This window comes from Peromyscus californicus, unplaced genomic scaffold (genome assembly GCF_007827085.1).
Source record: "Peromyscus californicus insignis strain IS unplaced genomic scaffold, ASM782708v3 Scaffold_20__1_contigs__length_68692818, whole genome shotgun sequence".
NCBI classification, from domain to species: Eukaryota; Metazoa; Chordata; class Mammalia; order Rodentia; family Cricetidae; genus Peromyscus; species Peromyscus californicus.
Window position 1 is genome coordinate 49759853 of NW_026294503.1, and position 27983 is coordinate 49787835.

A 27983-nucleotide genomic window follows, 5' to 3' on the forward strand; every position below is an offset into this window, starting at 1 on the left:
CTCGGCAGGCTCCGCGTGGTGCGCGCGCAGCGCCATCCGGCGCACCGCCCGGCGGCTCCACCCAGCCCGAGGGGCGCGGCCCGGGTGGGAGGAGGCGAGAGCGCGAGCGCGAGCGACAGTGGCGACTCCGCTGCGCGGCAGGTGAGGCGGCGGGTCGGGGCCGGATAGCAGCACCGCGTGTTTCCCCAGCCCACAGGACCCGCCCTGAGTGCCCGGGACCCCAGGTCCCTCATGTCCTGGGGACCCCTACCTCCGGCATCCCCTGGGATTGCCCGGGTCCGCGGCCACCTGTGGACTGGACCACCTTTCAGTCCTGGGAAGCCCCCCAAACCCTCCAGTTTTCCCCCAGACTCAGTACACAGAGGACCTCTGCGTCTTCAAGGCCTGAGACCCTGTCACCTTGTGCTCCAGAAGCCCAACAGAATCCCCTCTGGTCCCGCTCCTAAACCTCGGGTCTCCCCAGCCGGTGGACTCCAACCTTTCTTGGGTGGAGGCCTTCAGAGCCACCTCTCCCCACCGTCCTTCCTTCCTGGGATCTCCTGCCTCCTGCTTTCTGACTTGAGGTTCACGGAGCCGTGCAGCTTCTACTAGAGTGTTCTTGAGGTTTGTGATTTGTTAATAGGAATAAAAGTAGAAACATGCGACAGGTCAGCGGAGGGCTACGTACTATAACCGAAGAGGAGATGGGATGTGGGGCTCTGCATATGGGTTTGTGCTCACCGTACAGCGGAAGCCAGTGTGGGACCGCGTTTTTACTCGTGAGACTCATATTGTAGAGAGGCATCGCTGGGAGTGAAGGAGTTGGCAGACAAAGGCTCTTTTAGGTTGTGTCCTCAATGTGTGGTAGTTTCTGTTACCACACACAGCCCACCAAAACCAGTCCAAGAGAGCAAGGCTTGATTACGGTGGCCTAGTTGCTAGGAAGATGGTAGCCTAAAGAGCTGTCTTTCTGGATCTTCATTTAGGGGCTGCTTATATAGGAAATGGAAGTCTGTGGCTGTCTTCCCGAGGTGGAGGTTTGGAGCCAAATGTTACACATGTTATCCTTTTCAGTCTTGGAAATCTCTAGAACAGAGATTATCATTTCCTCAGGCTATCGTCATTGATCAACAGTTCTGGTGCCCCGAAGCACTGCTTACAAAAAAGAATGTACTTCATCTGCTGATTGTGAAAGACAAGGGTCAGGCATGGGTAAAGACGGAGTGGGTGCCCTATGTGATCCAGGACGCTTGGTGCTGGAGGCAGAGGGCACAGCCCCAGCTGGTAAGGTTGGGAGGTGGGAGTGGTTAGCCAAGTTGTGTGGTACTTGTGTGCAATGACCTTAAAGGCAGCTGGGGTGGGATTCTTGAGAACAGGTTATGGTGAAGAGAAGGGATGTGAGAAGTAAAAGAGAAGCAGACTCTCAAAGGCTGAGACGTTGTTGAGGGTCATCTCAGGCAGAGTGACAGGCAGATGAGAAGTCAGCGAGGTAGGCCCAGCACACCAGATGTTAGAACCATGAGGTGTGGGTGGCAGAGCTTCGTCCTGGGAGCTGTCCTTGTAGGGATGATAAAGAGAAAGGAGGAGGCCGCAGCCTCATCCCCTTGGGCTGTCTTCAGTGACTGCTTCTGCGGTGACTTAGGGAACCAGCTGTGGAGGGAGAGAAGTTAGGATGAAGGCAGTGAGGGAAGCGTTCTTAGTTGAGACCATGATGCCATAGCAAGAGGGCCTGAGCCAGAACCTGGCGCTGAGCTTCCAGTGCTGAGCAGAGGCCTGGCTGGTTTAGGGGAACAGGAGGCCAGGGAAGGGCTTAGGGAGGAGGAGTAAAGTAGCTTGTATGTTTTTGTTGTTGTTGTTTTTTGTTTGTTTGTTTGTTTGGTTTTTCCAGACAGGGTTTCTCTGTGTAGCTTTGGAGCCTGTCCTGGATCTCGCTCTGTAGACCAGGCTGGCCTTGAACTCACAGAGATCCGCCTGCCTCTGCCTCTCGAGTGCTGGGATTAAAGGTGTGCACCACCACCACCCAGCATATGTTTTTGTTTGTTTGTTTGTTTCGTTTTGTGTGTGTTTATAGCAAGCTGGAGGGTAGGGGACAGCACATACGTCTGTGTGCATGTGGAGGCCAAATGACAATCTTGGGTGTCATTCCTCAGGTGCTGCCTCCTGTGTCTTTTTTTTTTTTTTTTTGAGGCAGGGTCTCTCACTGGCCTAGGATTTATCACTTAGGCTAGACTGGCTGGCTGGGGAGCTCCAAGGACCTGCGTGTCTCACCATTCCACCAATGGGATCACTAGTGTACACCAACACATGAGACACTTTAAAAAAAAGTTGTTGTGAGGATCAAACTCAGGCCTTATGTTTACAGGTCAGATGATTTGCTAATGGAGCCATCTCCCCAGTCCTGACTGACATATTTTTCCAATGGTCACTTTAGCTGTAGTAGAGAGACTTGTTTGTAGGAAGCAAGACAGACCCAGGTGGTGTGGTTCAAAAGCCCTCTAGGGTTTCACTAAGCTTCTGAAAGCCCAGGGCTCAGGGCCTAGGACACTGACATGGGAACTTCTTAGGCGAGATTTTATCTGTTTGCTCGTAGGTCATAGTCACCTTAGTGCCTCACCAAGGTGACTGTGTCTGCTTTCCTCTAGGAGACATGCTTCCAACAGGGGGTGTGGGCTTGATTCTTAGAGGCCAGCTGGGGGGGGGGGGTCTTGAAGGAAAAGGAAAGGTGCTGGAGACACATGTGGATGTGTCAGCACAGTCCTGTGTGACTGGAGGGGCCGAAGCTGCCAGCAGGAGGTGTCAGTGTCCAGACAGGTGAGCACTTTAAGGCATGGCACACTGTAGACAGTGTGGATTAGAGATCAACAGTGAAGGAAGCCTGGACTCGGGAGAGGGAACTGGTTTCCGGTGGGCACCACAGCACCCTGTGGTAGAGTCTTCGGACACCAGCCACGCATGGCTGACAGTCACTGACAGGGCTGGATTCTAGTGGATTAAATCTAGGGGTCCTTCAAAGCACGCTCCGTAGGTTGCTCTGGTGTTGTCCCGTGGAATGGCTCTAACTACCTAGGAGGTGCACACTGCCCTTTTCACGTGTCAGGGCACAGACTCAGAGGGGGCTGCCTAGGCTGAGGCAGCACAGCACCGCTGAAGTTGACAGGGGCTTTCTGTGAACCTTTCCTTTCCCCACAGCCTGGAGCCGTCTGCCTGGAAAAGTGGCCACACCTCTTCTCCTTCAGCCCTCCTTATCAGTTCTGCTAAGGTTACTGCCGGCAGTTAAAGTGTGACAGCCAGTCTGTGCTGGCTGGCTATGTGTGTCTGTCCGTCCATCCTAGCTTCCCTGAAGGCATGCTTCTGGGGGAATGACAGAGGGCCGGCAGGCTAAACAGAGCAGCCAACCTGGGGGTCCAGGTGTTGAAATGAACATGACAGGGAGACTTGGGGATGCAGGGTGCAGGCAGTGCCTGGGATAGTCAAAGGAGTCTGGATGCAAACCAGTAGCGAGTTATTGCTGTCCCCAGTGCCTGGGGAGATGTTGACCAAATTACTAGAGGCTTACTTTTACCTCAGAAAAATGAGGGCAGTTGACATTATAAACCTTAAGATTCCCCCTAGCTCTAAAATTCTGTGATTTTTTTTAAGTTGCTCTACAGAATATCTCATCTGCATCTTGTGGGGCTGGGGGTCATTTGGTCTCTGTTTGGGGTGTTTCACTGACTCACTAAGTTAATACAAATACCTGTGTTATGGGATGTGTCACCTCTGATGGGCAGACTAAAACCGAGTGCTGTGGGCGGCAGGTTCCTGGGAAACCATCCCATGTATTGTCTGTCATCCCAGCACACTGGCGTTAGAATTCGGACAAGACCTCAGTGTGGTAGTTGCCTCTACTATGGACTCAGTGGGAGTCGTGTAGGTGAGTGCTGTAGGCACTTCCCTGAGAGGGTGGAATGAGATCGTGCATGCAGAGTGCTTTGCGGTTTTTTCCCCTAAAAGCAACAATACTTAATATTGGTTTTGTTGTTGTTTTCAATCTTTTTATTTATTTGGACAAGCTCTCATGCCCAGGCCGGCCTTAAACTTCACCTTAAATTTTTTTTTTTTTTTTTTTTTTTTTTTGAGACAGGGTTTCTCTGTGTGACTTTGGAGCCTGTCCTGGAACTTGCTCTGTAGACAAGGCTGGCCTCGAACTCACAGAGATCCACCTGCCTCCTCCGGAGTGCTGGGATCAAAGGCGTATTATGCCACACCCAGCTACAGGTGGATTTTCTGCTGTTATTTATTTTAGCGATTGGCCTAGTGGCGTGTGCTCAGAGTTAGGGTTTGTCTGCTGTAAATTGTTTTGAAGTGTGTGTTTGTGTTGCATGGAGGCCAGGAGAGGCTGCCAGGTGTTCCTCCCTGCCTTATTCCTTATAAGATTGGGTCTCTCACTGAACCATCAAGTGCCAGGGATCTTCCAGGCTCTGCCCCCTACAAAGGTGTAGGTGCCTGTATAGCTATACATAGTTTTCTGGTTTTTCGAGACAGGGTTTCTCTGTGTAGGTTTGGAGCCTGCCCTGGAACTCGCTCTGTAGCCCAGGCTGGCCTCCAACTCACAGAGATCTGCCTGCCTCTGCCTCCCGAGTGCTGGGATTAAAGGTGTGTGTTACCACTGCCTGGCCACACACAAATTTTAAGTGGGTGCTGGGGGTTCAAACTTAGATCCTAGTTCTTGTGCAGCAAGTAATTTTACCCACTGAGCCATCCCCCCCCCCCATCCCTGTTTCTGTTTTAGGGTCTCATTTTGTAGCACAGGCTGGAATTCACTATGTGGACCAGGGTGGCCTTAAACTTTTGGTATCTTTCTTCTGCTTAAGCCTTCTGGTTGCTGGAATTGCAGGCATGAGCAACCATGCTTGCCTGCCTTTGTTGGTGGAGGGGATCCATGAGCAACCATGCTTGGCTGTCTCTCCCCGGGCGAGGGGATGGGAGTGGAGGGGTGTTGAGGCAGTCTCATGCTGTATGCCCAGGCTGGCCTTTTACTCTTAGTGATCCGCCTGCCCGGTATCCTGAATGCTCTGATCACAGATGTGAGTCACCATGCCTAGCTTTGGTCTCTGAGCTGGAGACAACAATTCATCCTCACACCCTGATTACAGGCCGCAGAAGTTACTGTTGTAGGATGGCCCCGAGGGAGTGGTTCAGAGTTAGAAACTTGCTGGTGTGCTTAGGTAGCTTCTGGTAGCCTGTAGGCATCTTGACCAAGTGCCTTTCAGATTCTGTGCTCACCTGAAGTCTTTGCAATGGTCTAACCAGGGACATGGATGGGGGAACCCCACAGGCAGGTGGGAACGGAGCTTTGGGTTTTTCTGCCATGTCTCACTCAGTACTGTTCTGAGTGCTTGTGGTTCCGAGTATAAGTCTATAAGTCGATTCCTCGTGTGGCTCTGCACACTTCACCTTTTTAAAGCTCCTTCCTGCTTTGTTTACAGTTCAGGTCGATGGAGTCCTGTTGATCCATCTCACCTGAGATAGATCTGTCACCCAGACCCCAGCTGGTTCATTTGTGCCACGGAGTAGACTGGACATTTTTATTATTACCAGTGATTTCTGCCCCAGCACCATGTTCCTCCTGTCTAAGACCCACATAAGGTCCATGTGGTGTGAGAAAGAAGACTGACTGGACATCAGGGATTAGAAATCAGGTGAGGGGAATGGGCCAGCATCAGTTGTAGTGTCAGGGTTGGCAGATGGCCACAAGTGCCTGCTGTGCAGATGCTCCAGTCTTGTGGGAATATGAGTGGCGGAGTCCAGCTTCCTGTTTTCCTGTGTGCTTTTTTGAGATAAGATCTTGCTGTGTAGCCCAGGCTGCCCTGGAACTCAGTAGATAAGGCTAACCTTGAACTTGAAGTGGTCCTCCTGCCTCTGCCTCCCCAGAGCTAGGATTAAAGGAATGGCCACCGTGCTCCATGATAGCCTTCTTTGAGGACCTCCGAGCCTTTGAGTGCTGGGACTAAAGGCATGCGCCACCACATCTGGCTAGAAGTCAAGTTTTTTAAAAAGCATAATTTCTGAGATTTCACAGGCTTGGGCTTAATTTAGTTACTTGTTACGGCACTTTTAATGATCAACAACACCCCCCTTACATCCCCCACACCTATGGCCACTCCCATGACGGCTCTGACTTGTTCTTTCTTCTCTCTGCTCTTTGTGGCAGTGTGGAACCCTGGTGGTAGCCAGCCTTTCAGACAAGGGTGGCTTGTAGAGTTTGGGCTGGGCCTGGCTCAGCAAAGTTCCACCACACAGTGTTCTTGGACCTGAGTGGTTGAGGGTAGGGTAGCCTTGCTCCTTAGCTGGGTGATGCTCATTCTCTCAGGGGGCTGGACCAGCTCTACAGGGCAGAGTTGCAGAGGTGCTTGTCACACTCTCCTCACTTTTCTCCCATTTGTTGGTGTGCCAGTGGCCAAAGAAATCATGTGACTAAGACCAGAGCCATTGTGTGGGGTGTGGATATCTGGAGACTTGATGGGAATTGTCAGTGATCCACCATGGTGGGTTGGAGGTGGGGGTTCCTTTTCACAGCTATATGAAGATGGAGTCTGTCATGTTTTGGACTCTGAACATTAAATGTTTTAAAATTTTAATTTCTGTGTCTGTGTGTGCCAGTGTGGAGTATATACATATGAGGCAGGTGCTCGTGGAGGTCAGGCGCTAGGTCCCCTGGAGCTGGAGATTCCTTTGAACACCTGGAGTAGGTGCTGGGACCAAAGGTAGGACCCCTGTCAGAGCAGTTTATGATCGTAACCACTGAGCCATGTCTCCGGCCCTTCTGATGAGCATATATTTAGTGCTGGATGCCAAGGAGCAGTCTAGCTACTACAGAGCTCATTTGTGTAAAATAGCTGTGATTTCTTATTCTAGACCCAAAACATTGTGCTGAGACTTTGCCGAAGGGTTTAGATAAAGAGGACAGTAACTGCTTTTAAGAGTCTGTTTTGGGCCTGATTTTTACATTTAGAAAACACTGGTAGGTTTTTATGAAAAAAAAAAAAAAATGGGTTGCTATGATGAGTTGGCTTTGAGACTGCAAACTGGTGACGACATGGTCACCTAGGAAACCGAAAGCTGCAGCATCTAAGAGGCCTCTGAAGGGTTTTGTTGCTGTTGTCTGGAATGTGATTGGCTTAAAGCAGCGGCTGTTGAGAAGGGAAAGGAACATCAGAGGTAGAAAGGCCTCCAGAAACTTCTAGGCACAGATGAAGCTGGGCAAATCTCCCACTTGGGCCTTGGTTTAAAAACAAAGGGGAGAGTTTGGCAATCTGGATTATGATGAGGTTTGGCTCTGATCTTTTGGCTGCTGAAAAACAGGAAATGAAGTAATGTCTTTAAGCATGTAGTGTTTATAAAGAACTGTAAATGTCTAAATATGGACAGCGGTGCAGCTAACACCGCACGGTTCCTGTGCTGAGCCTGTGTCTTGTGCGTCCCCTGCTGGTTGCTTTGATCCCTAGAGGTCCCCAGCAGGCTAAAAGCCAGAGGCCCCCTCCCTATGGAGGTGGGAATCCCTGCGCACGAGCTGGCTGCAGAGACCTCTCCAGACCACCAACTCAGGCTGAGGCAGAGCCCAGCAGGAACCAGCCACAGTGTGCCTGCCCAGAGCAGAGTTCTCTCCTGTGAGTGTCTCTCGTTTTCTTGGGGAACTGAAATCTCTTGTTTTCGTGTTACTTTGCCGCCAAGGTCCAAGTGCACGGTTTTGGGTGTTAACTGTGGTGCCTACAGATGTGTGGAGGACAAAAGCAGTTGAACAGGAGGAAGATCTAGGGAGTCTTTAAGTTCTTTCCGTGCTAACAGTTGAGGCTGTGCCATTTTTTTTTTTTGTTTTGTTTTTCAAAACAGGGTTTCTCTGTATACCTTTGCACCTTTCCTGGAACTCACTTTGTAGGCCAGGCTGGCCTCGAACTCATAGAGATCCGCCTGCCTCTGCCTCCCGAGTGCTGGGATTAAAGGCGTGCGCCACCACCGCCCGGTGTAAGGCTGTGCCATTTCTAAGGCATGCTGGCTGCCTCTGACTGAAGTCAAGCTGTAAAGTGCTGGGGAGAGCCGGCCAGGATGAAGGACTTTCCCCCAGGCAGGAAGACAGGTTCACTCTGAAGACAGTTATTTTGGTGGTCTTGAGTTAGTCTGCTCATGTTAACTTCAAACAGGAAGTGCAGCAGCATCTCTGTGCTCTGTCCTTCAGGGGTCCCGCCCCCCTCCTGACTCCTGACCCCTGTTCTCAGCTGTGGGACACAGCTCAGCTGCTTGGCCTAGCAGTTTGGTTCACAGAGCACTTTCCCTCTAGAGAGGACTGAGCTTGGTAGTTTGGCCAGTTACAGGAATCTGCTTTACAGTCGGAAACAGAATCAACGAATATGTATTGGCCCCCTGGACTCTTGGGGTGGGGTCCATAGGGCTTCGGTGTGCAGTGGACAGGTTTTGTGAACTAGAATACTTGTAACTTGCCTTAGAAAGTTTCTAGCAGGTTACAAAAACAAAGTAGACTTGACCGTGTATGGTGACTGCAGTGAGGTGGGAGGGCACCCGCACTCCTCCGGCCCTTCTTTCCCCCGGGCAGGTGGCATCCTCTGCCAGCTTCACTTTTTTTTTTTTTTTTTTTTGGTTTTTCGAGACAGGGTTTCTCTGTGTAGCTTTGCGCCTTTCCTGGATCTCACTCTGTAGACCAGGCTGGCCTTGAACTCACAGAGATCCGCCTGGCTCTGCCTCCCGAGTGCTGGGATTAAAGGCGTGCGCCACCACTGCCCGGCCAGCTTCACTTTTTGGCCCATGGACTAGTTTCTTAGCACTGAGGAAAGGTCAGGGACTCTTGGAGACTTTGGAAGCTATGAGTGTTTTCCTCTAAGGTGGGGGGATGGATGCTTCACATGTTTTCATGGGTGACTGCAGGACCCCATTTCTCCAGCCTGAGGGTGCAACTTATAGACTCATTGAGCTTGGTGATTTCTCCTGGGAAATTATTTTTGGCGACCTAATTCTAATTGAAGAGGAAAAAGGTTAGAATGTGGACAAGGGTTTGGAGTCTGTGGGGAGGGTTGGCAGGGCTGGTGTTCTTCCCACTGCTGACCCCTGGGGGTGCTGCTGCAGGGGGTGCTGCTGCAGGGGTGCTGCAGGGGGTGCTGCTGCCGGGGGGTGCTGCCGCCGGGGGTGCTTCCGCAGGGAGTGCTGCTGCAGGGGGTGCTGCTGCAGGGTGTGAGTGCTGCTGCAGGGTGTGAGTGCTGCTGCAGGGGGTGCTGCTGCAGGGTGTGAGTGCTGCTGCAGGGTGTGAGTGCTGCTGCAGGGGGTGCTGCTGCAGGGTGTGAGTGCTGCTGCAGGGGGTGCTGCCGCAGGGGGTGCTGAGGAGTGGTAGGACTTCTTTTTCTCCTTTGTTTTGAGCTGGAGTCCCTACATAGCCTAGGCAGGCCTTTAACTCAGGTCCCTCTGCTTCTGCCCTTCTGCCTGATGGGATCGTAGATGTTGCTCTGCTCATGCCTTTAATTCAGCAGGTCTGCCGCTCAGAGGGCTGCCCTCCATAGACAGGGTCATTACAAGTTCTGCACACAAGCTGCTCACCATGCTACTAGCATCTTGCATTAGTGAAGGGCTATTGAAGATGGCGTATCAGTCAGTATATTGTAATTCCACATGTGTGGCTTGCTTTTAATTTTGAATAGTTCCTAATAACACAGAAAACTAAAGTTAGGATATGTACTAGGCTCTCAAATTACATGAAAAATATCAGTAAAAAGCCTGGAGGTAAATGGGCAAATGGTACCATAATTCTCAGTGATAGTAGGATATAGGCCTTCATACCAAGTTCTCTGCATATTTCCTTGCTCACAGTAAACATTAGTTCTAGAATCAAGGGATAGGGGATTGGGAAAATTGTAGATGGCTTTGTCTTAAGGAGACATTTCCAGGGTGAAAACACAATGGGGAACTAGCTCATAAAAGCTGCTCACTGCCTGCTCTGGGAATGTTTTCCTTTCTGTTGGCCCAAGACACTCGAACCCTTGACCGGTGGAAGCCGAGGAACTGTTTGTACGTGTCTTTTCGTAGATGGCATTTTCCAGGTGTTCTGATTAGATGGGGAGTCAGGACCTGTGGTTTCAACCCCATCCTTACTGTCTTCCAGGACACTCGTAAGAAGTCTTTCATCTGGGGAGTAGAACCTGGGCTGATGATCATTTCTCTTTAGGATTCACAGATGGAGTCAGTGGAAAAGACAACGAACAGAAGTGAACAGAAATCAAGGTAACTAGAGTCAGTTAGGAAATAGGGGTACGCTGGGAGGGGAACCCAGAGCTGCTCACCACGGTCTCCTCCAACGCAAGAAACATGGCAGAAAATGACTTTCTGCTCCAAGAAGCCATCTGAGCCCCATCTCTAAACCAAGCAGTGTGGAGGTGGAGGGTGGGAAGGCCCCAGGACTGTGAGTGGCCCCAGGTTCCACTTCCTGGAAAGTGATGCAGAATAAACTGCTGCCCCCTGGAGAGCGCAGCGCGGGGGTGGCAGAAAACCTGCATTTTGTCAGAAATTGTCTTGCTGTCACCACAGCAAGATCATTTTGTCCTTAGTGTTTGCAAACTTCTTGCAGCTTCAGAGGATGAGAGGGGCTGAACTGTTTGTTCACAGATACTGTCATGTTAATGTGCTTATCATTGTGAGCAGCATGGACTTTGTCTTCTGGTAGCGTATGGAAGGGCCAGTGTTTGACCTGAACATTCTAAATGTTTCTAGACTGGAAGCTTTCGGTACTTCCAAGCGACTGTTGGATTCTTCTTCCCTTGTTTCTCAATAGGAAGTTTTTAAAGAGCCTCATCAGGAAGCAACCCCAGGACCTGCTCCTGGTCATCGGGACTGGCGTGAGTGCAGCAGTGGCCCCAGGCATCCGCGCACTCTGCTCTTGGAGGAGCTGCATCGAGGCAGTCATCGAGGCTGCGGAGCAGCTGGAGGTCCTGCACCCCGGGGACGTTGCCGAGTTCCGGAGGAAGGTGATGAAGGACCGGGACCTGCTGGTTGTGGCCCATGATCTGATCCGGAAAATGTCACCTGTGAGTCTCAAACCCTTCTGGTTTCACTGGGCTGCCTTTGGGTTCTAGGCCAGGTTGAGGGAGTGAATAGATTAAACACTCGGCCTCCATGAGCAGAGGTACTCATTATTTAGTGCTCAGCCTAGCTGGTCACCGTCCTTTTGTTCTTTTTTTTTTTTATATATTCAAGACAGGGTTTCCCTGTGTAGCCCAGGCTGTCCTGGAACTCAGAAATCTGCCTGCCTCTGCCTCTTGAGTGCTGGGATTAAAGGTGTGCGCCATCATGCCCAGCAGATGCTACCCTTTCAAACCCTGACGTTGTCTGCAGGGGCTGGATCAGCCTGTAGCAATGACCCCATAAGCTGGCTGGCTCTGGATGTTGACATGCTGCATTTTTGGTGTGAGGTTTGTGAGAGGCTGTGAATACTGTGTTGGTAGTCATACCTCTCCTGATACAGTGGGCCCTCAGAAGACATTTTAAGGTGGGAAGTCAGTGTCTGTCTGCTGGTAGAAGTGACACAGCAGAGCAGTCACATAGTTGGTGATGCAGGGGACAGTTAATGAGAGGCACAGCCAGCTCGTGGTGTCTGTGCCGGGTGCAGGTGCTAAGCAGAGTGTGAAGCTGGAGTAGGCCGCTTCTCCCTGGTCTGTGTTCGTGGGAGATGTGCAGTCAGCATTTGGAGGAGGCAGAAGGAAACTTGAGCTGTGAGCCCAAGGGAAGATGATATGAACCTGAAATGGTCAACAGGAAGGGCAGGAGAGCTTTTGGGTCAAATGGTGTGGTTTTATTGTGATAGTAACTGATTCCTATATTGAAACCTGGGGATGCAGCCCAGGAGGGTGCAAGAGCTCCATGGTACTGGGGATCTGGGCTCTGCCAGCCTCAGCATGAAGTGCCCTGTCTTTGTACAGTGGCTGCCTGACTCCCCTGCTGTTTTCCAGTGGGCAGTGGGAGATGGGCTGTCAGCCTTCACCCTTCCATGGCGTCCCATGGAGTCACTAGATCAGTCTGTCATTCTGATGCTGCACCTCACCTTCCCAGGCTGGGGACGTTTTCAGTTAGGTGGGGCTGGGCCAAGTGGGGGTGTTCTGTTAATCAGGGGCAGCTGCCACTGTAGGCAGGGGCTGAGCCAAACCTGACCTGCTAGCCATTTTTATAAGGTTGTGTTGGCATGTGGCCACACCCTCTTGCAGGCACATTGTCTATGGCTGCTCTCGTGCCCAGAGGCCAGCTTGAGTAGTTGCAGAGGAGCTGTGGCCACAGGCCTAACAGATTTACTGGCCTTGGTAGACAAAGGGTGCTGACCCCTTCCTTCTACAGGAAGAGGAAGGCTACATCTGTGGATGGCTGGGCAGCATGGAGGGTGTGTGGCTCATGCAGGGAGAGGCTGTCATGTTGCTCATTGGTTAGGAGAGGCGTCTGAAGTGCTGTCTGTCACCTCTCACCCTTGTGCGCTCTTCTGAACCTCCCGAGGAGTCAGGTGGGGTGGCCAGCAGGCCTCTGCTGTGTTGGCAGGTTTTCCAGGAGGGTTCTGGTGCCATGGATAAAGATGAGGCCTAGCAGGTACTGCAGGTGAATGGCGCAGTGGTGAGATCCCCACAGCCTCCTGGGAGAAGGAGGGGCCTGAGGGAACTTGCCTGGTGGCTCTGCCTTGTGGGCCCTTGAGGTGCTGACTGAGGCGAAGCCTAGGTTAGGCAGGCTGCTCTTCCTTGACCCCTGTGTGTGTCCAACTCAACCCCATCCTCTGGGTCCCTTCAGCAAAGCTCTGCTGCCGCCGCTTCTCCCGGCTCACGCCCTTAGCGCCCTACCTTCCCTGCCCTCTTGGAACGTAGGGACTTTCCGTGTACAAAACCTGGTCCGGGCCACCTCTCTGACCTGCTGTCTTCCCCCTCCCTCTCCTAGCCACACATGGGCGCTTTTCTGACCTTGGACCCATTTTCACTCCTACCTCAGTCCCTTTTACTTGCCGCTGTGTGCTTACAGCAGTCCTGAGAACTCCTCCTGCAGGTCTCTGCCTGGACATTGATTCTTCAGAGAGACTCTGGGGGCCCTTGACCTGCCCACGCTCACCCCAGCGGTAGCTGCACCCCTACTCTGCCTGCTGCCTGGCTTTCCCTGTAGTATTTATTGCTGCAGTGTTACAGCCTTGCCCTTGAGCTCTCCCCCTCCTCCTCCTCCCACCCTCCTCCTCCTCCCCTTCCTCCTCCTCCTCCAAGACTGACTTCCTTCTTTCTGTTTGTAAGAATGTGCCTCCTACTCAGGTACCATGGCTTTGTCACAGTGAGCTCTGGTGTTCCTAACTCCTTTTGTTGTTGTTATTTTGAGACAGGGTCTCTATGCAGACCTGGCTGGCCTGTAATTCACTGTGAAGACCAGGCGGGTCTCAAACTCACAGAGATGTGTACCTGCTTCGGCCTTGTGCACCATCAGGCCCACCTTGCATTCCTAACTCTTTTTTTGTTTGTTTGTTTGTTTTTTGAGATGGTTTCTTTCTCTTTGGAGCCCTGCCTGTCCTGGAACTCGCTCTGTAGCCCAGGCTGACCTCAGACTCATAGAGATCCACCTGTCTCTGCTTCCTGAGCTCTGGGGTTAAAGGTGTGCACCACCACTGCCCGGCGTGTGTTCCTAACTCTTGATCTACCTTTCCATAGCGCACAGGAGACACCAAGCCTAACTTCTTCCAGGATTGCCTAATGGAGGTTTTTGACAGCTTGGAACAGCACATCCAGAACCCCGTGGTGCTGCAGTCCATCCTCGGCCTAATGGACAGGGGCACCATGGTGCTGACTACCAACTATGACAACTTGCTGGAGATCTTCGGGCAGCAGCAGAGCAAGCCCATGGAGTCCCTGGACTTGAAGGACAAGACAAAGGTACGGGCTGGGCAGGAGTCGGGGAAGTCACTGCCGCGGACACGTCACTGGTGTCTGCATTGAAACGAGGCACTGGGTTACTCCTAGATGCCACACAGCCGTTTCCTCAAGCAGCCTGGGAGTCGTGCCCTCCCCTCTTGGGGTGCTTGCTATTATCCACTCATACTGTTCTGTCCCGTGCCCTGCGAGCGTTTCTGTCTACATTTAGTCATTAGCGGTCACTGTGGGAATATGGATGATAAAGCAAGTATGAAAAGAAAGGACTGCAATCCTCCCAGGGTGGGTTTTACTGGCACAGTTGGGATTACGATGTATGCAAACATTTCAATGCTGCTTTTTTTTCCCCCCTTAATATTTATTTTGGAGACAGGGTCTTACTGAATAGCTCAGGCAGATTTCACACTTGGGGTCCACGTGCCTCTGCTTTCAAGTACCGAGGTTCAAGGTACACAGCACTGTGCCTTGCTCCCGTTAGCCATTTTTGTTTGTTTTTGAGACAGGCTCATGCTATATAGTTGTAGCTGGGCTGCAGCTCACTATATAGACCATGCTGGCTTTGAACTGACAGTGATCCTCCTGCCTTTGCCTCCCAGGTGTTATTACTACAGGCGTACTCCATGATGCCTGGCTTCATTAGGCGATTTTGTCTTACTTACTGTTCTGTTGCTATGATGAGACACGATGACCAAGGTACCTTGTAGAAGGAGGCATTTATTTATTTGAGGGTTTGCTTACAGTTCCAGAGGGTGAGTCTATGACCATCATGGTAGGGAGCTTGGCAGAAGGTAGGCAGGCCTGGTGCTAGAGCAGTAGCTGAGAGCTTACATCTGAGCTACATGTTGGAGGCAGAGAGAGAGAGACAGACAGACAGACTGGGCCTGGTGTGGGCTTTTGAAACCTCAAGCTCACCCCTGTGACACACTTCCAACAAGGCCACACCTCCTAACCCTTCCCAAACAGTTCTAACTGGGGACCGAGTGTTCAAATAGATGAGCCTATGAAGGTCATTGTCATTCAAACTAGATTATTTTTATTTTAAAAAGAGCAAATGTAATTTAAAGAAAAGTGAGGAAGAACTTCTGAGAGCGTGTTCTAAGGGAGAAGAAGAGCCCAGAAGTTGTTGACAGTGATTTGGCCTGGCATGGTGGTGCCTGTAATCCTAGCACCAGAAGGCAGGTGTGCCCCTCCAGCTCTGTGTGGCACAGCATTCCCTGTCCCTTGCCAGCAGTGGAGTTATTAAAAAAAAAAGCAAGCAAGCATGGGAGTGCTCGCCTGGAACCTTAGCACTTTGGAGGCTGTGAATTTGAGTGAATTTGAGCCTGCCCCAAGCTACCTAGTGAGTTTGAGGCAGGTCTGGGTACCTGTCTCAAATACAAAACAAAACAGAAAAGCCAAGCATTTCCCTGTCAGGGTGAAAATCCTAATTGTTTCCCTTTTATTGCTGAGGTTGAACAGTTCCACTTCATGGACCATTTTCATTTTTGGCATGTTTGTGCCTTTTGTGATAGTCTTATATTCTGGGTTATTAGGGATTCACATTGCTACCTGTCCTGTTGGCCACTGAGTGGTACCTATGTTCTCTCTGTGGTAGCCTGTCTAGAGTTGGCTGTGGGCACAGGCTGGCTGCTTGGGGATCCTGTGCTGTGACTTAGCCCTAGGAGGGGGTGCACACAGGCTGTGGCTGAGCATGATAGCACCTTAGGAAATGAATAGTCTGTTATGGGTAAGAGAATTGTCGTCGGGCGAGCCTCTGCCCCCAGTTAGTCTGTATCTGTAGAGCCTGCAGATTCAGGAGCCCCACACTGAGGGATGAGTCACAGACATGGAGTGTGTCCTGTAACCCGCTTGGCTCTGTAATTAGAACTGAAATGAATGTAGGGGCTATTGGATAAGTGACCTTTTTATGAATATGTAGTTTTGCTGGTGTAAAAATAACAGCTGGTATTATAGCCCGGGCGTAGAACACTTCATCTCACATATGTGACGGAGGACCTGGGTTTTACCTGCAGCACCAAAACAGGAAAATGGAAACAAACTCAATTACAACACCTGCAACAGCACAGAGTGATGAGCTGCATATAACTTAAGAAGGTCCCTTCCCCCACACAGTCACTACCAGCTGCTGGAACAGCAGAGTTACAGTCCACACACTGTCTGTAAAGATCCTGCTGAGTTCTGGGCAGGAATAACTGCCAGCCACATTTTGTTTTCAAAGTGTAATTATAAGTGGAAACATTTACCTTTTCAGATATTTTCTTCTTGTATCTTGTTTGAAGTAACACCAGGCTTTTCTTTGTCTTGGTTTGGTTTTTGATAGGTCCTTCAGTGGGCAAGAGGCCACATCAAGTATGGAGTTCTTCATATTCATGGCTTGTACACAGACCCCTGTGGGATGGTACTGGACCCATCGGGCTATAAAGATGTCACTCAAGATCCAGAAGTAATGGTATGCCTGTTTTCACTAAGCCTTGGGTGCCTGTCCTGGGGAATTTACGGTGGCAAGCAGCCATCTGGCTGTAGTCTGAGTGTTTCCCAGGCATTCTGGTCGCCTGTTGACCCTCCCTCCACACGGTTGCTGGGGATAGGACCCTGTTTTCCTGTTCTTAGCTATGTCTCTGTGCCCTGGTACAGGGCCTGCATTTTGAGTAGATGCTCAGGGCACACTTTCTGGAGGAGGAAGTGTGTGCTTCCTTAGAAAGTACAAACCCTGGGGAAAAAAAAAAGGAAGTACAAACCTCTCTCTTGGTACCAGCACTAGCTCAACGATTTCCTTGCCAGGGACTTGGCAGGAGTCTTGCATGATGCTGGTAGCCTGTGGTCTTCCTCTGTTTTCCCTGTTCCTCCGTTCTCTGTGTTTGCTCAGGTGTCTTCTGTCTGCAGTCCTCACCCTCCTTACATAGCAATCTCTTGAGCTTTCCAAACGTAGTTTTAAAATTCAGGCTAAGAATGGAGCTCTGGCTGAGCTCTTGCCCAGCACATGCCCTCGGTTCCATGCCAGCACGCACGGCAGACAAAACCAATTAACACCTCATTTTTTGACTGCCTTTGTTCACTTTTTAAGGGTCTCTCTACAGAGCCTTCGCTGTCCTGAAACTCACTATGTAGGCCAGACTGGCCTTGAACTCAGAGATCTGCCGCCTCTGCCTCCTGAGTGCTGGGACTAAACATATTTGCTACCATTCCCAGCCTTCTTAATTTCTTAAACAGATTTGTGTGTGTGTGTGTGTGTGTGTGTGTGTGTGTGTGTGTGTGTGTGTGTGTACACATAGTGAGTGCAGGTGCCAGTAGAAGCAGAGGCATTGGATCCCTTGGAGCTGGAGTTACAGGTGGTTGAGCTACCTGATGTGAGTGCTAGGAATTGAACGGGGCCCTCCAGAAGAGCTCCCAGTGCTCCTTTTTAACCACTGAGCACCTTTCCAGCCCCCCACCCCAAGCCTGTCTTGATGTCCTCAGCAGATGTCCATGTGAAGTGTGTCATGTGAAAAGCCCTATCCTGACAGTATGTTGCCAAGCTCCTCTGTCCTGGCCACCACCCTCCCCCATTTCTGAGATGGGGTCTCATGTTATCTGTCTGGCTTCAAACTTGCTACGTATCTTTGAACTCTTGTTCTGCCTGCTTCTGCCTCCCAAGTGCTGGAATTACAGGCATGTGCCACCATAGCAGGCTATCTAGAACTCTGACTGAGTCTGTGTGTTCACTCCTAGGATCAGGTACATGGTCCCCAGAGCTCTTCTCTGGACTCAGAGTTGATGCCGCTGAGCCCCTCATCATGAGAAAGTGCTGTCCTGGTGTTAGGCCTTGCTGAGAGGGCTTCATGTTTGAATCAGTGACTCCTGTTCCTCTGAGTGACCCTCAGAATCTGTGCTTGGCTTACTGCCTGTTCTCTTGCCTTCACTCACCAAAGTTCACCTACCCCTACCCTACTGTGGGATCCAGTTCATCTAGCCATTCATTAGTTCCAGGGTGTTGTCTGTATACAGCTTGGAACCAAGAAAAAATGTTTGATTCAGGGTCTTTTGACTCTGTAGCCCCAGCTGGCCTGGTACTTGCTGTGTAGACCAGGCTGGCCTGGAACTCTCACACTGAGCTCCATCTGCCTCTGCCCCACAGTGCTGGGATTAAAGGTATGTGCTACCACATCCAGCAGAACTGGGAACATTTTAATGTTCTTGTTTCGTGTTTTAGTAATTGAGGATTGTACGTAAGTCTAGGAGTTGACTTGGGTGAGTTGATTTGGCAAGCCATAGGTGTCCCGTAGCCTGTCCTCATTGTGAGGTGCGTTTGTGCTGGGCAGGTTGGCCAGCACCCCGGCTCTGTTGGTTCACCTTCTGTCCTAGCTGGGAGGTGGATCTGAGCCTAGCTGAACTCTAGTGGTACAGACCACTGCATGGGGTTGACCTGAGTATGTCAAGAGCTCATAGCCTTTCAGAGCTCCTCAGGGTGGCTCTTGGGAAGCCTGGTGGGTACAGGATAGGATGTAAATGAACATAGAGGTGACTTTGTGTTAACTGTGAGCTCCTGCTGTCCTCACAGAGATGTCTCCTTTGTTTTTGGCTTTCCCCAGGAAGTCCTGCAAAACTTGTACCGAACCAAGTCCTTCCTCTTTGTGGGCTGTGGAGAGACCCTGCGCGACCAGATATTCCAAGCCCTCTTCTTGTACTCAGTGCCAAACAAGGTGGACTTAGAGCACTACATGGTAGTACTCAAGGAGAACGAAGACCACTTCTTTAAGCATCAAGCAGACATGCTTCTGCATGGAATCAAAGTGGTGTCCTATGGGGACTGTTTTGACCTTTTCCCAGGCTATGTGCAAGACCTAGCCACTCAGATCTGCAAACAGCGAAGTCCAGGTATGGAGTTCTGTCATTACTTCCCGAGCACGGTTTGGGGCTTCTTCCTTCAGCTGCTTCCCCTCTCAGCCGATGAGACTTACCAATTACCAATAATTAGTTATTCTTAATGCCTCTAAATTTCAAAGTAGAAAATGGGGTGATTGTATAATAGTGACAATCTGTAAGTAGAACTTGAGACTTCTGCCCACAAATGTGGGACACACTGATTCATATTTCAGGCCAGTTCTGTTGGTTGTAATACTTAAACCTTAATTATGTGAATATCATATACATACCTTCATCCTTCACTACATTGGAAAAGCTGAACCTTGAAAAGCACAGAAAACACAAAGCTTCAGGTAGCTTTGATCCCCCCCATCCCCTCCCCCATCTCATTGGTGCTTTGGCCTTTCTAGGGAGTCACAGTTCTGCCAGTTTAAACCACGACCGTGGGAAATACTGATTCACTTTTACACTAGGGAATTAAGGGCTTTGAGTTCATTGTCATAAAACATGGATGATGGCAAGCATGGAAAGTTCTGTATTGCCTGACCTTTCATGGTAACAGGAACCCAGAGGCTCACCATGTGGTGGAATGAGGCTAGCGGAGACCAGCAATGGACAGCTGCACATAGTACAGCCGCCAGGAGTCTGTGCCACTGGTGGTCTAGTGGCTAAATTAGGAGGAGGTGTACAATTAGGGTAGCTGTCAGTTCTTACTGGGAGTGGGAACAGAGAATTCAAGTTGTAGAGAGGGCCCTGCACAACTACAAATTTTACATTTTTGCCATTATTATTTTGTTTATTTTGAGACAGGGTCTCACTATTTTCCTCTGGCTGTCCTGGAACTCACTATGTAGATCAGGCTGTCCCAGAACTCATAGAGATCTGCCTGCCTCTGCCTCCCGTATGCTGGGATTAAAGGCGTGTGCCATCATGCCCAGCTGCCCTTATTTTTTAGTATTAGTACCTTTTGCTACTTAGATGTTTAGAGTTGATAGCAGCTGGGGGAGGTGAGTTTTGCCCAGTGTGCGCCAGAACTTGGGAGCTGGGATTTGATCCTGCACCAACAGAGACAAAAATGTCTTGGTACCCGTTGTGTGCATGGATCTTCAGAGACCTCCCTCATCCTGCCCATCTCTGTCCTGCCCACCAACTCTTGAGACTCCCCAGCCCTGACTCCCTAGAAGGCAGCACCCAGCCATTGAGCATGGTGTCTAGAGTAAGCAGCTGAATTGCTTCCCACCCCCATTGAAGCTCCTTTTCCAGGACCTGGCAGCTGAACAGACTCAGTGAGCGGCTAGGAGTAAAAGGTCACTGAGGTTTTCATCTGTGCCACCTGTCATGAAGGGCATTTGTATTTGTGTTCTCTCCTGATGATGAGGATGCCTACCGACAGGGAAAGTGGCATTAGCTGTTTGGGTACTGTGTCTCACTGCATGGCCAAGCGTCACATGGCCATGCAGTGAGTTCTTGCAGCCGTCCTGCCAGGTGAAGAAGTGGGTGACACAGGCAGGGCTCCATGGTTGGCATGCGATGCAGTTGGCACAGAAGCCTGTCCCAAGCCTCTGCCTGATGAAGAGTACTCCATGTCTTGGCTTTGCTGACTGTTTCCTCTCTTCCCAGATGCTGAGCGAGTGGACAGCACCACCTTACTGGGTAAAGCAGATCTTTACTTTTGCTCCCGACTTTCGCTTCCATAGTCTACTACTCATCACCATTGGTGACGTCATGAAAGTGCCCCTTCCATTCAATAAGTTCTTATCAAGTAGCAGAGAAAGGATAGATGGCAATGCCTTCAGATGGCCCTGCCACTGTAAAGGCACAGAAGTCCATCCTCTTGAAGCAAAGCTGACATTGTAGCTTTACTCCCTTGAGCCTGTGATTGATAGCCCTAGCTGATTTCTAAGAGACCTTCAAGGCATCTTTCCTGTTGTCTTGGTACAAAAGCATGGCAGCCACACCTTCCTTAATCCTAACTTCAAATGTCTTACTTTTCTGGCCGAACTCTAAGGTTTTCCAATTCTTCTCTGCTTTTTGCTTTTAACTCTCACTGTGAAGCTGGCTAAAAAGCAGCTAGTAATACCCATGCCACAGCCTGAGTACTGTGCAGCCTTGCAGTTTCCTTCACCGGATTATTTAGTCTATCATTTTTAAATTCAACCTCCCACAAAGTCTCAGGGCATGGACAAAATGTAGACTTTTAATTCACTAATTAATAATGTTTTCTAGAATGTGAAATGAATGGCCTCTAGTCCAAACCCCTGGAGTCCTCATTTTCCCCTGAGCCTATGAACAGTCCTTACTGTTTGTATTCGAATGAGCATCCTGGGCCTCTGAACACTGAGCATTTATTTCTAAGCTTTTCCTAACATGTTTCTCTAAACTTGTAAATCACTCCTGCATATTGGTTTAAAGGCTTCTGGTGCACATGCTCAGATAGAGCCATGGCCTCAGCTGTTAGCACCAGTTCCCTAACGGGCTTTCTGTGACAAAATTCTGGAGAAAAGCAACTTAAAATATACTTGGCTCTCAGGCTTGAGTCCTTGGTCACCTGGCTCCATTGTTTCTGGACCTGTGACTAAAGAGAGACGTGGCAGAAGAAAGCTGCTCACCTCAGGGTAGCAGGAGAGGGAAGCAGAGTGAGTGCAAGAGACAAGGTCATGCCCCAGTGACTGAACTTCCAGCCAGGCTTCTACCTCCTGCAATGTTGTTGATTGGGTTGGAGACCTCGGGATCTAGTCACTACCCCAACAGCCTCACTTGGGGGTTCTGTGTTGGGGACCAAGCCTAAACCATGGGGTTTGCGGGATACTTCATATCTACACCATAAAAAGTAGGCAAACTGTATTTCCATTTATGGGCAATTTCAAGGCTATGCAAGGATGACAAGTGAATTTCCAGAACACCCCAACTGTTACCCTCATGCTGCCCTTTTTCCTCCTGGACTATTTAATGTAAATTGTTTTTTTAAATTTATTTTTATAAATTTCTTAATTTTTTTAATACAAACATTTTTTAAGGTAATGCATGTCAGGATTGTGCGAAGAGGAAGTTGGAAGAAAATGGAATTGAAATTACAAAAAAAGTCCGACGGTCAGACACTGGTAGGTATTACTTGTTTTGTGGGACCCATCTTAGATCCGTAGTTTCTGTAGTTAGTGCTTTGCTAACACTCCTGGTTTGCAGGGAGGAGTAGCACACACCATGTCAGAGTCACACAGACCTTTCACACCACTCATCAGAGGCACCGTTGTTTTCCCAAAATTTCTATTGAAGTAATGTAATTGAAGGAAAACAGGCAAGTGATGGAGCATCGGCTCAGTTGAGCGTTCATGAGGAAAAGACACCGTTTTCATACCAAGTCAATAGACAGAACCTTTTGGGAGTATTCCCCCACCAGCCAGAGTGCCCACATTAGTCTCTAAAGAAACCACTTCAGACTCTTGCTTTTTGTTATCTCTACCACAGAGGTGCTTGTCAACTGTCAACTGCTCATCTCAGTAGACTCCATTGATAGGAGGCAAGGTGACCTGGCTGACTACTCATGTCCTGTGGCCTCCTTTACTTCCCTTCTCCAGGTGTTTCTAGTTACTCTAGTTACTAGTACTGGGTTTGAGTTGGGGTTGAGTCTGTTGATTAGGTTCTGAAAGGCTCTCCCTTATCTCCCTTCTCCATCTCGCTCTCCCAGCTCCAGCTCTTAACACTGCCAATGTGAAGCACCTAGACACAGGATAAAAAGGAAGCAAAGCCTCTACTCTGGATTCTAAAAGGTGGAAAAAGAAAAGCACTTCCTTTATTAAAGGCATCTGTAGTCTTTCCTTTCGGCTTGTTTGCAGTGTTAGTGGGCCGAGGCTGTGACTTTAGTTGTAGATGTGTGCTCACTATCAGTTACATGTTTATTTTCTGAGCACTCCTTTCTTCCACTTTGGATTGTCTCGCATTGGCAATTATTTCTTCTTTGAATCTTCTCCTTTCCTCTCATGTTGGGAATCATGCTACTTGGAGTCTCTTGGATTGGTTCCACTGTCTTTTATGTTTCCTTTAATGCTTGTTTTGTATTTGTTTTTTGAGGCAGGGTTTCTCTGTGTCACCTCTGTAGACCAGGCTGGCCTTGAACTCACAGAGATCTGCCTGCCTCTGCCTCCCGAGTGCTGTGTGCCATCACCGTCCGGCCCTTTAGTGCTTCTTAATTTTCATTTTCAATTTCTATTAAAACACTTTGAGAAGTTCTCAAAATTATATTTTAGTCCTTAGGTTAAAATGTTAGTTATTTTTGAGTGCCTGGAGCTGGGGATATAAAGCAGGGGCTTATGCATGCCAGGCATAGTGAGCTACGTCTCCAGCATCTAAATTTTGTTTGTTGATGGAGTTCTCACTGTGTATCCATGGCTGGCCTGGAACTCACCATGTATAAATCAGGCTGACCTCAAACTTAAAATGCCCAACTTAAAATTCTTACTTTAATAGTAAGAATAGGTTTCTGAGATTCTTCTCTTATCTGTTGTATAGTGCTGCGATAAGTCTTTTCAAATCTTTGGAGACCAGAGTCTGCTCTGATTATCTGTTACCACCTCAATCCTGAAGCTTTTTTGGATAGATTTCTGATTATAGGCATTTTCCTACTAGAAGAAAAATCTCAGGCTTTCCCACCATGGAATACATCTCTAATCACTTGTAGCACATATGAAGTTGAGGCAGGGGTATCATGAGATTGAGGTTGGTTTGGACCATATAAGAGCCCTTGTCTCCAGAACAACAGAGAGGAGAGGCAAGAAGAAAAGGGAGGGCAGGGGGGAGAGAGAGAGAGAGAGAGAATAAGTATATATACCCAAACACTACTCTTACATACTTATGTAACTCTTCTCTAATAATTTTCCAGAGTTTTGGAACATTTAGCATACTGATGACCTACAAATATTTAAAGTTAACTCCTCAGTGGGTGTCTAGTCAGTACTGTGACAGAGCTTGAGCATTCCTAATGTGAACCCCTCCCAAACTGAAACTTTTTGGTTCTTAAACATTTTAGATTTGAGAGAGAGATGGCTTAGTGGTTAAGAGTGTTTGCTATTCTTACAGAGGACCCTGATTTAATTCTCAGTATCCATGTGGCTCCAACCACCTGTAACTCTAGCTCCAAGGGATTTGACACCTTCTTTTGACCTCTGCAGGTATTCTCTCTCGCCCTCTCTTTCTCTCTCTCTCTATCTCTCTCTCTCTCTCTCTCTCACACACACACACACACTCTCTCTCTCTCTCTCTCACACACACACACACACACACACACACACACACACACACACGAGAAAAAATATATATATATATTTAAAATTACAGATTTGGAAGCATTTTAGATTTCCAATTAGAGATATTCAATCCCTTAAATTCTGTGCAAAATTCCTAAGTCCCCAAAACTCACAAGTCTGGCCCCAAACATTTTGAATAAGGTATACTAGTATGTTTTGGATAAGAGATATATGTACTATACGTTCCAAGGACATGAGTTGCTGAAGTCATCTGTTTTTTAGTCACACTGAACACAGATCACCTAGTCAAATGAAACAAGGCCATTTTAAATATTATCTGCAGAGTGAATTAGTCACACTGGGATTGGATTGGTGGCAGGACACCAGAGGCTGTGGAGGCTTTCTAGAGGTGTCCCAAGAGGAGTGAGTAGAGATGCTGGGACAATGGTTGGGAACAGCTGCTGGAGACTGCATGCTTCTTTCAGATTTTTGTGTAACTTTAGTGTGTTTGGTAATTATATCTTTAACAGGAAAATTCAGTTTTGGTTGTGTATAGACAAAATTCTTTGGCACCTTTCCTTTGGCTTGTATTTTTAGTTGGCAAGGACATCTATAACTAAAATGGTACAGACTAGTTCCTTAATTGCTGCCTCTGGGCAGGTGTTTCTTTTCTGTTGGTCTCCTTCATGTTCCTGGTTTTCCTCACATCTAGGCGTCCTCCACCGTCTGCTGATGTAAGGTTCCAGTGATTGTCAGTGCAGAGTTGTGGGGTTTTGGTTTTGCTTTGTTTTCCTGCTGTCACCTGTATACATGTAGGTTTGACATGTTCATGATCTCTCTGAATGCTGTTTGTTCAGATGCCAGGGCTACTGTCTATGCCATAGAGCCAGGGATCCTCTTTGACACCCTGAGCAACTGTCTCAGCCTTGCTCTCCCAGGCAGTCATACTTAACGAAATGCCTCTGGTCTCTGTTTTTGTTGTTGTTTGTTTGGTTTTGTTTTGAGATAGGGTTTCTCTGTGTAGCTTTGACCTCTGGTCTCTGATGTGCAGAAAGCCTTAGCCTGTTCTGCATATGGATGAAAAAGGTCAAGGGCAACCTTCTTAGTCCCGCTGTCCACACCTGCAGCCTGAAGCTCCCCAACGAAATGGAGTTTCTACCTGTGTTGCTGCCGCAGGAATCTTAGAAGTTCTTATTAATAAAATCAAACCTGAGGCCAGTTATTGGGGTGAATGCTGGAAGGTCAGAGAAGCGGAACAAGCCACAGCTAACCTCACCTGGCCAACTTCTCAGCTGGTCTTGTTTCCTCAGACTGGAAGCTTCTGTGTCCTCATCCCAATGGCTCTCAGCTGAACTGCTGCTTGAAAGCCTGACGCTTAACCAGCTAAAAGCTTAACCAGCCAAATGCTTCTAGTTTCTGGTCCTCACGCCTTATATACCTTTGTGCTTTCTACCACCACTCCCTGGGATTAAAGGCTCGCTTTCTGGGATTAAAGGCGTGAGTCACCATGCTTGGCTTTATCCTTGAACAGATGGATTTCTGCCTCTGGAATGCTAGAATTAAAGGCATGTGCTACCACTGCCTGTCCTAAGTATCTAGTGGCTTTTCTGTTCTCTGACCCCAGATGAGTTTATTAGGGTACACAGTATTTTGGGGAAGACAATACCACCACATGTTTCAGTATTGTGTGTGCATCCTGAGCCTTCATTTCTTTCTTTTCCTTTTCTTTCTTTCTTTCTTTTTTGGATACAGGGTTTCTCTGTGTAACAGCCCTGGCTGTCCTGGAATTAGCTCTGTAGACCAGGCTGGCCTTGAACTCAGAGATCTGCTGACTCTGCCTCCCAAGTGCTGGGATTAAAGGCATGCGCCACTACCAGCACCAGCACCGAGCCTGAGCCTTCATTCTTATCCATATTTAAAATAGGCTTTTACTGCATGTGTGCTGAAATTGCTGTCTTGATTCTACCAGAAAACTGCATGGGGAGAGATTATCCATAGGTCTTTACATGCCTACATTGTACCTGGTCCTTGGTAGTATATAGCTCTGAAAGGCCATTTCTAGACAGTGGCTACTGTTCCCGTTATGGAAGGTTTTTAAAATTTTCAGCATGTGACTTAGCTGGTGAAACAGAAATCCTAATCGAATTTTTAGTGAACTGAAACACTTTGGTATTTCTTTTGCTTAAACAGATGATGCTGGAGGGTCTTGAAGATTTTAAAACTTGAACCTTGAAAACCAGCCTTCTGTAACCACAGTGCCATGCCCAAGTGATGAGGAATGTACAGAGGACTCCATATGGATCTCTACTGTAGAGAACTGTTACACACCCCAGAAGAGCCATGTGGGTGTGTGGCCTTCGTGGTTGAATGGCAGAGCTCCACTATGTGCTTAGCTGCTCAGGAGGTGACATGGACACACTTCAGGTATACTCTGTAAGGACTAATGGACAGCTACCTCAGGGACCAAATTGGGAGGTGGGAGGTAGGATGTACCTGGCATTGTTCCCTTTTCCCATTTGACATGTTTTCTTATGTCAGGGTGTTATTTTTCCTGATACATGGAGGAGAGTGAAGATTGTCCAAGCAACAGTAGTTGCCAAAGAGAAAATAAGACATAAACATTTATATTTTATACCTTTATGTAGAAACATCTTTTACAGTAGAAAGTTTTTTAAAGATGTGTTGGTTTCATTGTTAAATAGTAAAGAATGAGTGGATAGTAGAGGCATTGAACCCACTAGTGAAAATGGTTGTTTTTAAAGGGATAACTAGATCAGTTGGGTTTTTTTGGAATTGTGACATTTCAGTAATTTCTGTTCCAAAGAAATGGTAGACTGCCTGGTAGGAAGTGTTAAGTCCAGAGTCCGAAGACCTCTTTCAAAGTCTTTAGTGCTGTCTAGATCCACTTTGTGACTTAGAAGTTTGAAAGTCAAAGGGAAGCACAAGACCAAGCTTTACACTTTCAGATCTTAAGTTCTAAGCTTTCCAAGTCTTATTTCTCTAGGATAAGGCCCATCTTTTCTGTTCTCCTCTCTTCCCATGGTTCATATTAAGATTTACACTGAGTGCGGTAGGCAATTCTTTGAAAGGGCTTGCCACATTTGAACTACATTCAAGGTTTACTTCTGGGAAACACCCATGCTCAGAGCACTGCACATGGCGAGTTCCTTTGAGAGGGACTATGGCAAAGGCTCACGTTATGCAGTGGTCCTGAAAGGAAGACTTCTTAGAAAAAGGTCTGCATGGCTCATTTGAGGCTACTCATCTTTGATATGTCAAGCCCTAATATCTTGCCGAGCCCTGCCTATGACATTGCATGGATGGCACTGTAGCTCCCAAGGGAACAGGGATAATTAAGAACAGGAAACATAGGTTGAGACAGGGAATGAGGGAGAAGCCAGAAAAGGCTAAAGACCTACCCCTCCCTTTTTAAGTGTGGAAAATAAATCTTTTATGTCACTGGTTATGAATAAAATTTTAAAGTCAACCCTGTGTGCTCAATTTTTCTTTAATTATGATAAGAGGTAATATACAGTGAGAATGTTTAGTCACTGAACTGTGAAATCAAGCAAATTATTACTTTTGAATATGTCTAATTAAAAAAAAATACATGGATTTTTGAAAATTGGTTTTGGGGGGCTAGAGAAATGGCTTAGCAGTTAAGAGCACATACTGCTCTTGTAGAGGACCAAGTTTGGTTTCCAGCATCCACATCAGGTGGCTCCCAACCACCCAGGGAATCTAATGTCCTCTTGTGGACTCTGTGGGCACCTGCACTCATATGCATAGACCCTCAACAGAAAGAGATTATTATTATATTGAGATAGGATCTTACCTTGTAGGCTAGGCTGGCTTCCAACTCATGGAAGTCCTGCTCATCCTGTTAAATGTGATTACAGGTTCAGCAGTGAGGCTTTTTCTTTTTTAAACACATTTACAAAGTGCAAGTACTATCAGGGATAGACAGGTTAAATATTAAAGTTGATCCAATACATTGTTTATATTTACT

The 27983-nt window shown here is 48.4% G+C and overlaps 1 protein-coding gene across 6 annotated transcripts; it reads left to right on the forward strand.

Annotated features, from left to right (window-relative positions):
* Fam118a (family with sequence similarity 118 member A) lies at nucleotides 1–27461 on the forward strand. 6 transcript variants are annotated; one of them, XM_052748544.1, is made up of 10 exons: nucleotides 1–141; nucleotides 10187–10242; nucleotides 10790–11042; nucleotides 13674–13895; nucleotides 16213–16341; nucleotides 18461–18746; nucleotides 20355–20387; nucleotides 21752–21835; nucleotides 22420–22501; nucleotides 26165–27461. In XM_052748544.1, the coding sequence occupies exons 2-9, from the start codon at nucleotides 10196–10198 to the stop codon at nucleotides 22464–22466; spliced, it is 1101 nt and encodes a 366-aa protein (XP_052604504.1). In that variant the 5' UTR covers nucleotides 1–141; nucleotides 10187–10195; the 3' UTR covers nucleotides 22467–22501; nucleotides 26165–27461. The 6 variants fall into 6 exon arrangements, with proteins under 6 accessions (XP_052604504.1, XP_052604505.1, XP_052604500.1 ...); XM_052748540.1 differs by having other exon boundaries at nucleotides 21–141; nucleotides 10124–10242; XM_052748542.1 differs by lacking the exon at nucleotides 1–141 and adding an exon at nucleotides 187–603.
* The last annotated feature ends 522 nt before the right edge of the window (nucleotides 27462–27983 follow it).